The sequence below is a fragment of the Postia placenta genome, assembly GCF_002117355.1.
Source record: "Postia placenta MAD-698-R-SB12 unplaced genomic scaffold POSPLAscaffold_10, whole genome shotgun sequence".
Lineage (NCBI taxonomy): Eukaryota > Fungi > Basidiomycota > Agaricomycetes > Polyporales > Adustoporiaceae > Rhodonia > Rhodonia placenta.
Window position 1 is genome coordinate 49,275 of NW_020169841.1, and position 14,912 is coordinate 64,186.

Genomic DNA, 14,912 nt, shown 5'->3' on the forward strand with positions numbered 1-14,912 from the left:
GTCTCGTTCAAACTTCGAACCCCGAGCTCAACCTTGTGTATGATTGTGGCGAAACGCATGGACGCGAACGGAGCGCATACGCTTGCTGTCCAAGGACCGTGAAGCGTAGCGATACAATATGTACACGACAGCATTGCAAAGCACAAAGACAGACTGCAGTAGACTAGTTGTGAGTATGGTATAAGTTGTCGGTAGCAGTACAACATGCATCGACGAGGGTCGATTAAGGTGGGGCTTTTAGAATATGATTGTCAATGGTTAATAACCTTACAACCTCCTTCATGCCAAACTTCTCCACATGCCTACGAAACAATGATGTGTGAGGCAGAGACATTTCGACAAAAGGGATTACTCACCAGCTTCTGGCAGCTCATCGCGTGCCTTAAGTATCTTCAGAGCCCGGCGTCGTCCCACCGAGCCTACTTCCATGTTTGCCTCCACATCATCTTCGTCCTCATCGTCCAAATCATCGGTGAACTCAAGCGCTCCGGGATCAATATCGCGCATCCGGTCGCGCTCTGCGTATACAGCTTTCCGTGCGGCTACCGAAGAACTAGGACGCAACGCCGGCACAAGTATGCCAGGCCGGTCGCTGAGCGACGTCTTCTGTTGATACGACGCTGCGCCGAAATGGGACGCCATCGGCATTATAGGGATGGGTAATGAAGATGCAATGCCGCCCTCATGCCGCCTGAGACGATCGTCTGGATGAAGAAACTCAATGCTCGAACCTTGGCATACGTGGAGGGACGTTTACTAACCTGTCCAATCGTCGGATAGATCATCAACTTCGTCGCCGCCGTGGCGACCCAGGCGCGGGCCATCATATTCAGGAGATGTATCGCTCTCATCTTCCTCCTCGATTGCAACAGGCCCGGGATCCCTGCTCTTCCGACTCTGTCTGTTCACGAACAGCTGCCACGCCCTGCTATTGCGCTTCCACGCGCTCCGGTGGCTGGGCGTGCTCGCTGCGACCAGCCTGAGGATCTCTGCCTCCCTCGGATCGGTAACTTCTTCCTCAATGTCAGATTGCTCGAATCGACCATTGACCGGACTGCGATTGCTATCCGCTGTGGTCACCACGGATTCTCGCACCACTTGAGATCGCGGACGATCTGTGGGCTCATCACGGGGAACTGGTCGTCGCATCGCGGAGATGTTTGGCAATGAGGCAGGTCGTAGCGACGACAGGGAAGCCGGGAGGCCGTAGTCATTCTGCAAACGTGAGCGCGTACGTCGAGGTGCAGGATTAAGTGTGTCCGCTTCGGATGACGGGACACTGGAAGTATTGCCATTCATCAAGGCAGGGGGCTCTTGCAATGGTTCCCTACCGTCCGTAGGCTCCTCAGCTTCCATGTCGAAGATAATATCTAATCTATCGATGAGCACAATCTTGAGACCTCACAATGTATACAGGACTGACCTTGGTCAACAACAGTGTCATTATTCTCCGCTTCAACCGCCTCTGCGTCGATGATAGCAACTGCAGGCTTGACATCGAAAGTCACTTTACGCTTGCCCCTGGGGCTGGTATCTTCTTTATCCTGGCTCGTCTGAGTTGGAGTTGTCGGGCGATTCTCTTCAGGCTGTGAAGCTATCGCTTCAGCTTTGCCCTTCTTGAAGGAGCTCTTGCCTGCCCTTGGAGATCGCCCGCGCGGAGCAGATACAACAGAAGAGCTTTCGGCACCATTGACACTGGTTGAAGCATCTACAGGCGGACTGGGCTCCCGGTGTGTAAGGTGCGCCATGGCCTGTTGTTCCATATCAACTACATATCTGAAGCTCGTGGCGATGTCCTTTGACTGGTCCATGTTCCTCCTGTACGCTTCGCGGATAGAGATCGATTCATTCCCATTGATGGCCATGGCGGCGACTGTTCGCGACGACGCAGTAGAAGGGGAGACCACACGCGTGGTACTAGAACGGCTGAGTGATGGCGGCGTCACAGATTGCGAGGATGGGGAAGGAGATCGGGTACTGCCATCACGTGCGGAAGCAGCAGCTCGTTCAGGCTCTTGTGCCCTGGGATAATGGAAAGAAGTCGAGGCCAGGGAAGCTGAGAGTGTGGATGTCACCTGACGGGGCGAAACTACAGATGACGTCCGCCGGGAGATGTTCTGCACGGGCACAAATTCGCTAATCCGTACTGACGAGGGTTGGCCGCTCGCGCTATCTGCTCCAGGACTTGTCAGCCCCGACCATTTCGTATGGCTGAGTCGGCGACCCAACAAGGAAGAGGACGACTGGCTAGTGGTACTCCCGTCTTGATGCGCAGCCTCCAGATTCTCCTTAAACTTACTCCACAACAGTTCGACCTCCCGCTTAAGGCCCGCTTCGACAACCTTAATCTCCGCTGCCTTCTCCTCCGCGATCTTAGAAAGATATTCCTCAGCCGCATCACGGGCCTTCTCAGACTCCGCTGCGGCGACAGAAGACAGATGAGTGAACACTGGGTGACTTGGTGTGAAAGGAGGAGGGAGGAAGAGCACGGGTAAGGGCGGTAGATGCTTCCGCCTGATCTCTTCCGAATTGAGCGGAGAGGAGGAAACTGGCGCAGAAGGGGATGTCCAGGAGGGGCTGCCAGAAGGTAGGACAATCTTGAATAGTTGTGAGTACGAGGGGGACTTTGTCGCTCGAGCAACGGCTTCCTCCTTCTGAACGCAGTGGAACGGTCAGTTCCGTAGACAGTCGGGCATACGTCCAGGACACAAGGCAGCACAGTGCACGCCTATGCACCTGGAGACGCTCGGTGGAACGGGGACACGCACCGAACAGCCCTTCGAGACTTCAACCCAGCCGGTAGCACTCTTCAGCAAATCCCGCTCCGCCCAATCATCAGCTGGGAGCACAGGGCCCTCTCCATTATCCACCTCGGGGTCCAGGATCCGTTGCACCCGGTACACCATGCAGTGGCAGATCAGACATGTCAGTGATACATATTGTATGCTCCGAGCGTTCCGTTCGTCAGATTCCGGTCGCAAGCGTGTCCGCAAGGTTACTTGGGTGTGGGTCTTCAATTAGAGGTTTCCAGAAATCAGATGGGTAGATTTGTACGAGCAGGAATAAGCGTACCACAGAGATACCCTCATCTCCCGCATACACGGGTTCGAATTCATCGTGGGTGGCGGGAGGGTCCCCCTGCGCCGGCTGGGGCCGCACCTGCACATTTAGACACGGGCATGCATATATGGAGGGTAGGCCATTGGTGGCCATAACACAGGGCGAGATGGAGGAGGAGGAAGGAAAAGAGACGACGGGACGTCGGAGAGAAAGGGTGTTACATACGAACGCGCGCTGACTCGGGGGAAGCGCCCAGAAAGCCCCGTCCAACGACCTGGGAAATTTTAGCAGATTTCACCCGTCGTCCGACCGCGCACACGGACCGCAGTTGCTGTACTAGTCCTCACCGCCTCCCGGCAACCCGTCGCAGTGACTTCGCAGCAAGTGCCGTGCAAGCATCCGATTCAGATCCATATGCTTCCTGGTCATCTGCAGGCGAATGATAGATAATCCCTGTTCCGGCCGAGGGTACACAGTAGGTATACACAGTCACCGACCCCACTTGATCACTTGTTCTTCTTCGCCTCTGCCGTCTCTTTGCCCTCATTCGCCTGTACGGCATCAACTTCTGACGCCAGCACCTGACCGTACTCGTTCACTCGCTTGGGATCAATTCGGTAGATCCAGCGCTGCAAATAAGGAATGGCGTCAGCGCACGCGCGAGGCGAGATCACAACCCGAAAACGCACTTGATACAGAAACACGAGGAACACTACGTCGTCTCGGAAGCAGGCCAACCGATGCAGCAGCGGCATCTTGATGCAGAATCTACGTAAGGCGGCCATCAGTCACCCTATGCGACTGCCGCGGTAAGGTGTCGGCTTACGCAAAGAAATCGTCCACAACCGTGGACAGAGTTTTGTATATCATGGCTTTCATGGGCATGTGAGCCACACTCTGACACAAGTACGTCATCAGCCGCGGTATAGTGTGCGATCATGAAAACGAACCTTGAGCTTGTAATTTATGATCAATTGGGGCACCAGCTGGGCCTGAAAGCACACTTGTCAAAGGTCCGATGACATCGCAAACCAAGAGTGACACTTACGAAACCGAACATGTAGACAAAAGAGGTCAACGTCGAGATGACAAAACTGTACCACCCTCGATGTGTCTCGTACAATAGCGAATACACGGTGTATGCGGCCAAGCATGGTATGGTGACCCACGAGACGTAGCGGAACGCCAACTTATCATACCTATGTCCGGGTGAGTGCGAGTCATTAGTGTGAGGGTATGAACTGACTCTTGAGTTTTCTTCTCGTCCTCAGACAAGACATGTTTGTCTGTTCCGTCCGAATGTCAGCCGAAAGTCTGTTGCAATTGCGCTAGTTCCTCACCTCTAACTTCAACCTTGTAAGGGAACCAAGCCCCTGGAGCAGCAGGCACAATCCTAATGTCGACAGCTTTTGTGATCTATTTGGGAATTCGATGAGCATCGTATGATTCCAGGCGTGCGATGCCCTCACCTTCCAGGCCTCGACAAGAACTCCCATACCGGACCCCATCAAAATCATCCAGCTGGTCTGCTCGTTATTGTCGATGAGGTATAACAAGATAATTATTTGGACGACGACATTGGTGACGATCTGTCCGGCATTCACGATGAGCACTAGCTGACCTTGCCATTATTGTTCTGGCACCTACAGTTCTGTAGACAAGAAACGCATGTCAAATAAAATGTGTTAGGGGCTGACAAGGTTCAATCACTGACCTAACAGAGACCCCAACCATTTCTTGCTTTTGTCTCCAGTGCGCGACATCTGAACCGAACGCGAGCATCTCGAACCTAAGCCACGGTCAGCGACTTGCCGTCCCTGCACGTCAGAATGGCTACGTACAACATGTGCAAGACGCTGACGAACGCGGTAAGACCCAGGTACCATGGGCTCGTCTCGACAAGCATTCGTTTGATTTCGTCCAATTCTGCGCCACTACCGCCCTGCTGCTTTATTGCATCGTCGAGCCCTTGTGATAACGAGGCGTAGATTTGAAATTTCCAGTAGGAGAGGGGCTGGAACGTCACCGAAAGCGGTAGCTGAGCAGTCGTTTTATTGATCTCGATGAACTGAGAACGAAGAAGCCAGAAATCGTTCGGGAATATTATAGGTTTGTAGAATGCGATTGTTCCTGCTTCATCCCTCTCGGGGTACAGATAGACATCTTCAAATAAGACAGTTGCATGATTTCAGATTATGCTGACAGTATAGGATCACTCACGCTGAGCGAGCGGCGGCGGAAGCTGGGTGTAGGGAAGAACCGTGGCATCAGACACAAGAGCCAAGGTGAGATTCTACAATGAACACAACTTTCAGCGCATATAATCATCAAGATGCGGCTAATGCAGCCTACTGGGTGCCAATGAGACGCGATGACGTCAGTCTAATACGGCGAGTGAGCTAATTGAAGAATGCCCTATAAATGATCTCTACTCACTTGTGGTTCCTCCTCCTCCTCCGGCTGTTCGTCTTGACCAGATATAAGACTCTTCACCTTGCGGACTTTAGCCTTCGGAAGGTATCGGGTCAGCACTAACAGAGGTCTGTAAGGCTGACTGCCAGAAGTTATAGCACGAAGGCTCACATTTCCTGGTATGGTGCACGGCCCTGCTGTCGAAATTCGGCTTAGATGGGTCGGGACTGGCTCCATCTTTGACCAAGAATACGTCCGCCCATAGTGAGCCGTTGGCTTGTACGCTCTGCATGATACAATGTGACATGCCAAAGATTCCATTGTGATAGGACTTACCACCGGCAGGTCTACTACAAAGTCCGTCGTTCTCGTATCTGACCAGTCGCCATACGTTATGTTCTCCCACACAAAATGAGGTAATTTATCATCTTGATTATCGCGCCTTTCCGACGTCCATTGGTTTGCGAACACCTCGCCCGTAGGAGACGTCGAGAGGTACACGTGCATCGCGAGAGGTATGCTGAGGGCCCAAGCTGGCCGTGCATGTGTAGGCTGGGCAGGCGGTAGAACTGACTGACTGCCTGTCTGTGCCTGGGGGATGCTTTCCTGCACAACCGAAGGCACGGTGGAAGGTACAGGAGGCGTCTTGGATGCGAAGAACTTCGTAGCTTCAGCACAGAAGAATCAGACTTGTCCTAGCAAAACACTTGACCTGCCAGCTTACCGACTTGCATAACAACATACATAATCAGGAATTGCTACATATCACTCCTTCAGTAGACGCTTTCGACTGTGTTAAAGCCTGCAGCATAGTACTTACCTGTGCAATAGACCAAAGTTTGCCCCAAGTTGACTCCTCCTGGGCAGCAGGGGCCCGGTTGGCTCGTGCCTGCGGAGCAGACTGCATAGCAGCAGTGGGCATGGCTGCTTCGCTTCGTTTGCGTCGACGACTATACCGATGGTGGTGGTGCGGAGCGAAGGGTCGACTACCAGTCTACCGTGACTTTGGCGCGCCAGGGCTACACGTGCGCGAGGCATTGTCGATCACTGCGGACGATACTTACACACATTCCGCAGTGATCAGAGTGTGTATCCTCTACAAATTTGTATATCACATGGATAGTCGGCGAATTCGACACCGGGGTAGTAGCAATAGTGCGCATGAATTCCAAGTCGTATCAAGTACATGTTTCGGGATGACGAATTAAGCATCACAATTTCGCCGCGCCTTCAAAGTCCCTCTTCGGCCTTACAGAGAAGTTCAAGCGCGGGAAATGGCATCGTAGCATGATACTAGCGTTCCCAGTCTCAATCACGACTTCCTCTCGGCTCAGTGCAAGGAGCTTCCCACAAGTCGGCACTTGACCTGGAGGACTAAATTTCAGCACCAGGCCACGACTTTGTGGGGCAACAACACAGCATACCATAGTCCCGTGGCATGACGGCCACCATTTCTCCTTTTGCGACGTTCAATCGACTCGCCTCAACGCTGTCGAAGCCGATGACGTCCAAATCCTCCCGTTGCGACGAGCTGATGAGTTCGGCGGCTTCCTGTCCAGTGATGGCTTCGAACGGCGCCGCGTTTTCCTTCCGAAGGTCTTCAAGAAGAGTCGTAATACGCGAAATCCACTAAATTTCCAGTAAAATCAAGTACTTCGTTCGATGCACGTCGTTAACGGAGTCTCACCTCCATGCTTCTTGGGAACGTAACAGGATCCCACAGGTCATCTAGTGAGCGCATGAAATCCTTCATCCAGTAGAAGACAAAGTACGCCGCATTATCAGCGAGACTAGGGCCTTCGGTATCAAACAGCCAATCGCGACCGTCGACCAATTGTTCTTCTAGCAAATGCTACAGAACCGCTTCAACACTAGTCTCATATATCATGTCATAGCGGATGGTTACGTACCAGATACGATGAGAGTGTACTCTTGACCTCTTCTCGCCGCGCGGCAATGGCGGGAACATCAATGTAGTGCCCACGGAACTGCGACCGGATTTGTCACTGTAATTCGATAACTCTCCAGGCGACTCACGGAACTTCTGTCCACGATAAACTCAGGGGTGAGCCGCTCGTATGGTATGTGGTCTGTTGCTCCGTGAAAGACGGCGTTATCAATGAAAAACACGGAAAACGCCTTCATGATGCCCTGATCCACTTTGTTCGTCCCTCTTCGCGGGGGGAAAAGGGTTCCGTAGCCTTCAGAAGCAGGGAAACGGCGTTCGAGCGCCAATGCAATCATATTGCTGTCGCAATAGACGTCGTTCCCTATTGTAAGAACAGGGATTCGGCGGTAGGGGATTCCCAGTATCTCTGAGAGCTCAGGCCGTGGAGGAATCCATGACACCTCAAGATTGTCTTAATCAAACGACTTCCATGATCAGCACGACATGTTACCTCAACTCTCTTGTGCGGAATCTTCTTCAGTGCCAAGACATCCTTGATCTTGGCGGCATAAGGGGACAAGTCATAACTGCAAAGGAATCAGAGATATTGTAGAAATACCTGAGGAACCGTTATTTCGCAGACGTACTGGTACAGAACAACCGGTGGTGACATCTTCACGCAGTGAGTAAATCCCGAGTGCAGAACGAATGGTAACAGGTTGCAAGACTCGATCGCAACATACGTGTTTATATCCTGTGTTCATTCGCTTGCTCGAAAAGTTCACATGCTAAGTTCAAGAGCGATCAGAAAATATAGCTCTAGTTCCCATCCTTACGGTTGAATCAATCCGCCTAGAGAGGAATTATGTCATTTGACTGATCGACATTACAAAATGCGGTCGGCTCGATCCACGTCTGTTCTGAGGATCCTTGTAAACGACTGTCCTTCAGGAGATCATGATCACGAGAAGTGACTTAGTGGTCATTAAAACAGCTCTAATCGGCGACGGCCACTGGTTCTCGCCGGAAGAGTTCAGCGATAAAGTGATGTCAGCACGCACTGTTGCTAGTGGACCTAGCTCGAAAGCAAACATACCTGGCGGTAAACTGAAAGGGAGCGGGAGAGAGTACTCTCCTACCCCGACCAGTCCGCCAGGTAATATCCCCCCTCCTGTCAGTCATCCGCTCAGTCAGCATTGATAAGGGCATGCGAGCCATACGTCCCCACTGTTCGGCACGCGGGTCAGAGACGAGTACTCTTGCTGCACTCCTGAAGGTGGCGTCGCACGATCATCTGGTTCGGCAGCCGAATGCGGAGACGACTGACCTATCGGCCGCAATCTGAAGCTTGGTCATGGACGTGAGGTCTTCCTGGCTGGTCGCAGCCGAGACATTGGTTAAGGGCGTGTTTACGAAGCCACTGGCGGTCAATGTGGACGCATCAGACTTACATTTGGAGGCCTGCTTTGCAACCTTTTCTGCGAAGCGCTTTTGTTTGGATGCGGAGGGGGCCGTGATAGACGAGAGCAAAGAGCGTTGAATGCAAGCCTTGAACAGCCCGCATTGCCTTGCATCGATCGGGGGACGTCATATGTGTTGCGAACGCCCGACGCGGTGGGGAGCGCCTCGTTAGCTCGCGCCGATTAGATGTTTGTAGACCCGAATTACGACCAATATCACAGCGGACCTGTAATACATGAAAGGCTGTACAACGACTGGGCCTGCAGGCACAGGAGCCCCCGACTACCGCGGCATCCAAGATGACAATATGCCAGTGTCAATGTATGTGAGCCTTGTCTGGACAATGTCAATAAAACTCTGGGTCTCACCTAAGTCACATAAGGTTGCTTCACACGCCTTCGTAACGGTATGGCAGCGCCTCGAAGACGTTCAGTGTAAATACCAAGTTAGTAGATACGGCTGTGCCACGATGATAACATCGAGGACTGCCAAATGCACAGCGGCTGAGGCCTGCGCTTACTGCTTCTGTGACCCACGTTTCAGGCATTGCTTGACCGCCTGTTGAGCGGCCTGCAAGTTACAATGAGGCGTGTGAAACGACATGATTAACATTACCACAGCCATACCACAGCCAAATAGGAGTGTTTAGGCAGTGTACTCACCAAAGACCAAGCCAAGTCAGCAATCACGATATGGACGCGGTCTGTGGTAGCCCGTGGTCAGATTTGTGGGTTTGAGCTGGTGGAGCAGCATCTTGATGTGGGCGGCAAAGCCGGTTATTATTGGAACGCAGAGAATAGCGGACGCAAATGAAGCGGAAATACAGCCCTTCATCGCCTTGGCAACCCGATTTGAGAAGGCCGGTGCGCGCCGCGCCGTCCGGTCACGCACGGTGATTGGCTATGAAATAGGGGGTGACGGGGATGCCCGTCCGGTGGGAAAGGAAGGCAAGGCTGGGGTTCGCCGGAGGGTACAGCCATAGCATACAGGGTGTCCGGGGGGATCAGAGACGACTGTCTTCAAGTTGCCAACGGGGCTGCGCTCAGCTCTTTCGATACCCACGACGACCCGGCCACGCCAGCCCTCCTTCTTTAACATCCTCCAGGCCGTTTTATAGCACACCGAGCAAAATGGCCGAGGACCATCGCCCTCCCCTCCCCTCCTATGCATCTCAGAGCTCAGTAACGCTGTCCGACCACTCTGACCCCTTCGCAGACCGCCCACCGCGCCAGGTCGCGTTTCAGGAGCCCAACATGGCCGCGTACGAGAGCACGGCCTCTCTTCCGCACGAGTTTGGTGGTATGGGCAGCAACTACGACGACGAGGAGGTTGAGAAACTTCCACTCACAGCAGCTCAAGGCGGGTTGTACCCTCCTGGGTAAGTGCTCGTCCTGCCCGTCGCGTGGCGTGATTTCGATCAGCCACCGTTGTGCATGCTTGCAATGTTCTCCTGTATCTGACCTCATTTATCGCAGCCCCATTGACCCTAATGCCTACGGTGATCCTTATGACCGCCCTATCTCGGTTGTATCAACGGCATCTTCTGGCGTCGAATCTGCATGGAGGCGGCGACAGACGATCAAGCGTGGTGTAACGCGTAAAGTCAAGCTTACGAAGGGTAATTTCATTGCGGAGTACCCTGTGCCGACTCCCGTATACAGCGCGATCGAGCCTAAGTGGTTGGGCTCGAAGACCACTGAATTCTCGTACGTGTTTAGTGCATGATCATATCATTGATTTTGTATCCTGATGGCTGCGTGTATAGCCATATGCGTTACACTGCCGCGACATGCGACCCTGATGACTTCTCTGAAGCGAACGGTTACTCTCTGCGAACCAAGATGTACAACCGCCAGACAGAGCTACTCATTGCCATCACGTCGTATAACGAAGACAAGACTCTTTACGCTCGCACGCTGCACGGCGTCATGTTGAACATCCGTGATATCTGCAAGACCAAGCAGTCGAAGTACTGGCGCCGTACTGCGGAAGAAGGTGTTCCAGGGTGGCAAAAGATCACTGTTGCGCTCATCATTGATGGTCTGGAACCTATGGACAAGACGGTGCTGGATATTCTGGCTACCGTAGGCGTCTATCAGGATGGTGTCATGAAGAAGCAAGTTGATGGCAAGGACACTGTCGCACACATTTTCGAGGTATGTTCTTCTTGCGAAGAACCTCGACGGCTTACTTGAAAATTGTCTTGCTTTAGTACACAACGCAACTTTCCGTTGACCCCACACCTCAGTTGATATTGCCGCACGGAGATGATCATGCCAACTTGGTACCCGTATCCATCATCCTCGTCATCAAGGCGAAGAATCAAAAGAAGATCAACTCTCACCGTTGGTTGTTCAACGCTATTGGTCGGATGTTGGAGGTGTGTGTTTTACAATTGGTTGCTGAATCGTGTTAAATTGTCAATAGCCGGAATATTGTGTCCTCATTGACGCTGGTACGAAACCTGGGCACAAGTCTATCTACTACCTATGGGAGGCTTTCTATAATGACCCTCACTTGGGTGGCTGTTGTGGTGAAATCCACGCCATGTTGGAAGGTGGCAGAAAGCTCCTCAACCCTCTGGTTGCCGCCCAGAACTTCGAGTATAAGATGTCAAATATCTTGGGTGCGTAAATAAGCTTTGGGATGGTCACACTCGGTTGACAACTCCCTACAGATAAGCCCCTGGAAAGTAGTTTCGGCTACGTGTCAGTGTTGCCTGGTGCCTTCTCCGCCTACCGGTACCGCGCCATTTTGGGCAAGCCATTGGAGCAGTACTTCCATGGTGACCACTCGCTTGCCGATCGTCTTGGCCCCAAGGGTATCTATGGCATGAACATTTTCACAAAGAATATGTTCTTGGCCGAGGATCGTATCCTCTGTTTCGAGTTGGTCGCGAAGGCGGGTGATAGGTGGACTCTGACGTATGTCAAGCCTAGTAAGGCTGAAACGGATGTACCCGAGTCTGCCGCAGAACTCATCGGTCAGCGTCGGCGTTGGTTGAATGGTTCCTTTGCCGCTTCCGTGGTAGGTTGATATGTGTATGACAGATTTCGGACTCTCACGGATTTTGTTTCCGACAGTATGCGCTCGTCAACTTCTTTAAGCTCTACAGGTCCGGCCATGGCATCATTCGCATGTTCTTCCTCCACATCCAGGCTATTGTACGTGGATTCGCGGTTTCTGCTGTTCATTCGTTGATGTCTTGTGTAGTACAATGTCTTCAGCTTGATTTTCTCGTGGTTCGCTCTGGCCAACATCTGGTTGACTTTTTCCATCATCATCGAGCTACTTCCTTCGGATGGCCTTACGTTCTTCGGTACCGCGGATATTGTGAGCATGTTTCCCTGAATTGTTGTTGAAAGTGCTTATTCGTCACCCAGACACATTGGGTTAACGAAGCGTGCAAATGGATCTATCTTGCTTTCCTGTGTCTTCAGGTATGTGCTATCTCATAGGATCTCCAAATGTCAGCTCTGAATTTACATTGTTCAGTTCGTGCTCGCTCTGGGTAACAGACCGAAGGGAGAGCGAATGGCATACACCGTCACACTATGGTGGGTGACTAAATATCAGGCATGTGAATATAATGTCTCATCTTTTGTCAGGGTCTATGCTGTCCTGGCCTTGTACCTACTCGTTTGTTCCTTCGCGTTGACGATAAAGGCGTTCATAGTAAGTGCAATAGATGTGTATGTTTCCGTGAACACTCATTGATCTGCCGATTTTCAGGCGGTTCCAGCTCTGATAAGAGCGCAGACATCAGTGAAAGAAATCGTCTTGACGTTCTTCAAGCCCCCAGTCGGTGCTTTGATCGCTGCTATGGTATCAACATACGGTATGTTTCTCCTGACGATATAATTACGCCATCCAAGCCATGACTAATCCTCTTGCAGGTATCTACTTCATGGCTTCGTTCCTATACGTACGTTCAACGATAGTCGAAAGATGCTCGTTGAATTGATGTCATAATTCCCGCAGCGCGACCCGTGGCACTTGTTCACCAGCTTCTTCCAATACCTGTGCTTGGCACCGAGCTTCACTAACGTCCTGAACGTCTACGCCTTTTGTAATCTGCACGACGTAAGAGCCTGATTGGTGTTGGCGGTGATGCTGTGATCGCTTATTTGGGGTTTTTTAAGGTCTCTTGGGGTACCAAGGGTAGTGACAAGGCGGAGGCTCTACCATCAGTATCATCGAAGAAGGCCAAGGATGCAGAAACAGCCGTGGTCGAGGAATCAGCAAGAAGTAAGGAGGATCTCGACGCGCACTTCAAGGAGACTGTTACACGTGCGGTCACCAAGCTGGAGGTCAAGGAGGAGATCGAGAAGCCCACCATGGACGACGAGAACAAAACGTTCCGGACGCGTCTGGTGGCATTCTGGATGCTGTCGAACGCGGTTCTTGCTATATCCGTTGCCAACTTGAACGGGCTTTCAAGTGGTAATGAATCCGTCGACGAAGACGCATTACGCAAGAAGCAAAACATCTACTTCGCCGTCATTCTGTACTCGACGTTCGGGTTGGCAGCAGTCCGGTTCATAGGGGTATGTCTGCACCCATCTCTCATGGTTGTCCCGCTTGCTCACTTCGCCCACAGTGCTTGTACTACTTCTTCAAGCGTAACCTGTTCCGGTGCTGCAGGAGGAATTAGTTTACGATGTTGTGAGGGCTGTTGCATTTGGGACACGTTGGGTACGGACTGCTGTCGTTCATTCATCATACTATACTGCTGCATCTCGGGACTAAGGACATTTGGATGCTGTCGTCCCTTCATCACTACATCGCCGGTTTCGCTACATGTCTGCCTACTGCTGTTTCGTCGTAATCACGGAGTCGGCATCTTCATACCGGTCCTTTGTACATCTTGACATTAACTGATGAGACGATAGCACGAACGCTGCGGGCATTAAGTCCTCTGAACAATGAACTATGAATGCTGGTGGCGTCTTCGACGATGATCCTTACGGCTACGATTCGAATGGACTGTTAACGTTGCGTGTTACTCATGGCTTTCTGGTGGCCTAGGGCAGGATAGTGCTCATACTCGCGAGAACATAAATGCCCATGTACTGCACAAAGGCAGTTCGTGGAATAACGATTGCAGCTACTGTACATGTCCGAGCCAGCTCCAGGCGGTACAAACTGCACGAAAACGATGGGTATAGCTATACAGACACGACGAGTAAAAGGCATAAGTCAGGAGGAAACAAGAGGTCGTACAAGTTTCATGATGATACAGCAGTTCGTCTTCAATGGCAAGCTAGAAGGGGTTTTCGTCTTCGCCCATCTTCTTGTCACCTGATGACGACGCAGGCGCCTCTGCCTCATCCCCACTCTCAGAATCAGAGCTGATCTCTTTCTGGGCGAATAGAGACGGCATGGGCTTAGCACCCCTGCTCCTCGAGCATTAGTTTCAGCGTCTCAACACACTATGTGCGAGGGGCTCACTTTGTGAAATGCTTCTTCTTGGCCGCATTTAGCTTCTGGCTAACCGGCGTCATCATCTTGTCCGTTGGTGAGATATACTTCGGGTTGCTGGTCCCCCACAAGATTAGCATCCTTGACCTTGCGCCACACAGAAAGATGGGACCCACTGATTCGCCAGCCTCTTTGCCAGAAGTGCCTTCGCCCCCATACCTGGCGCTTGGCTTGGCAAGCCATTGGTTGTGTTGCCGAGGGGTGCCTGAGGCACGACGACGTGCGCGGCTTGCGAAGGGTTGTGCAGTGGCTGAACGTGCGCGGGGGAGTCGTTGGGGGTCGACGTTGTAGACATGACGATTTCAGCGAGATGTTCTCCCAAGCACAAGGTCAATGATGAGCAGATGTGTGTGCCCGACGGTGATCGTCCGAAGGTAAGGGGAATGGAATGACGAACACGGCTCTAAGTAGTTGGTGCGAAGCTGGTGCAGCACTTGCACACGGTTCAAAGTTGAACGGTCACGTGTAGCAATTTGCTGCATCGACGTGATCGCGTCGCAGCACTCGCCGCGGCTGGAGGCCAGTCTGTATTGCCCTGAGTCAAGCTCTTTGGCACGATTCAAACGCCAAAGATGTGGTCACTGGGCTATAACGTTCTTGATTACATCAG

General features: G+C 52.2%; 5 protein-coding genes across 5 annotated transcripts; 1 reads left to right on the top strand and 4 right to left on the bottom strand.

Moving 5' to 3' along the window:
• Positions 1–19: 19 nt before the first annotated feature.
• POSPLADRAFT_1074924 (hypothetical protein) lies at positions 20–2,906 on the bottom strand (the record flags this gene model as incomplete). Its single annotated transcript, XM_024482763.1, has 5 exons — positions 20–302; positions 357–704; positions 762–1,370; positions 1,424–2,654; positions 2,769–2,906. 5 exons carry the CDS (start codon positions 2,904–2,906, stop codon positions 280–282), a joined length of 2,349 nt encoding a protein of 782 aa, XP_024336906.1. The 3' UTR covers positions 20–279.
• Positions 2,907–3,490: 584 nt separating this feature from the next.
• On the bottom strand, positions 3,491–6,105 carry POSPLADRAFT_1182513 (hypothetical protein). Its single transcript, XM_024488926.1, has 15 exons — positions 5,809–6,105; positions 5,644–5,758; positions 5,497–5,591; positions 5,413–5,442; positions 5,281–5,353; positions 4,902–5,223; positions 4,780–4,849; positions 4,530–4,649; positions 4,401–4,476; positions 4,307–4,346; positions 4,109–4,259; positions 4,011–4,052; positions 3,887–3,957; positions 3,750–3,828; positions 3,491–3,689 (listed from the first exon to the last, which is right to left on the bottom strand). The coding sequence occupies exons 1-15, from the start codon at positions 5,977–5,979 to the stop codon at positions 3,567–3,569; spliced, it is 1,578 nt and encodes a 525-aa protein (XP_024336907.1). The 5' UTR covers positions 5,980–6,105; the 3' UTR covers positions 3,491–3,566.
• Positions 6,106–6,683: 578 nt separating this feature from the next.
• POSPLADRAFT_1058293 (hypothetical protein) lies at positions 6,684–8,033 on the bottom strand (the record flags this gene model as incomplete). Its single annotated transcript, XM_024481017.1, has 7 exons — positions 6,684–6,838; positions 6,897–7,101; positions 7,160–7,324; positions 7,383–7,460; positions 7,510–7,821; positions 7,872–7,947; positions 8,008–8,033. The coding sequence occupies 7 exons, from the start codon at positions 8,031–8,033 to the stop codon at positions 6,684–6,686; spliced, it is 1,017 nt and encodes a 338-aa protein (XP_024336908.1).
• A 1,918-nt stretch (positions 8,034–9,951) lies between these two features.
• Positions 9,952–13,782, top strand: POSPLADRAFT_1066542 (glycosyltransferase family 2 protein; the record flags this gene model as incomplete). Its single annotated transcript, XM_024482086.1, has 16 exons — positions 9,952–10,199; positions 10,297–10,527; positions 10,587–10,977; positions 11,034–11,201; positions 11,249–11,447; positions 11,499–11,848; positions 11,905–11,985; positions 12,035–12,154; positions 12,205–12,261; positions 12,317–12,378; positions 12,430–12,496; positions 12,554–12,659; positions 12,718–12,746; positions 12,803–12,904; positions 12,964–13,368; positions 13,422–13,782. The coding sequence occupies 16 exons, from the start codon at positions 9,952–9,954 to the stop codon at positions 13,473–13,475; spliced, it is 2,670 nt and encodes an 889-aa protein (XP_024336909.1). The 3' UTR covers positions 13,476–13,782.
• A 98-nt stretch (positions 13,783–13,880) lies between these two features.
• On the bottom strand, positions 13,881–14,681 carry POSPLADRAFT_1171070 (hypothetical protein). The gene is made up of 3 exons (XM_024488116.1): positions 14,419–14,681; positions 14,273–14,359; positions 13,881–14,217 (listed from the first exon to the last, which is right to left on the bottom strand). The coding sequence occupies exons 1-3, from the start codon at positions 14,595–14,597 to the stop codon at positions 14,085–14,087; spliced, it is 399 nt and encodes a 132-aa protein (XP_024336910.1). The 5' UTR covers positions 14,598–14,681; the 3' UTR covers positions 13,881–14,084.
• Positions 14,682–14,912: the final 231 nt, after the last annotated feature.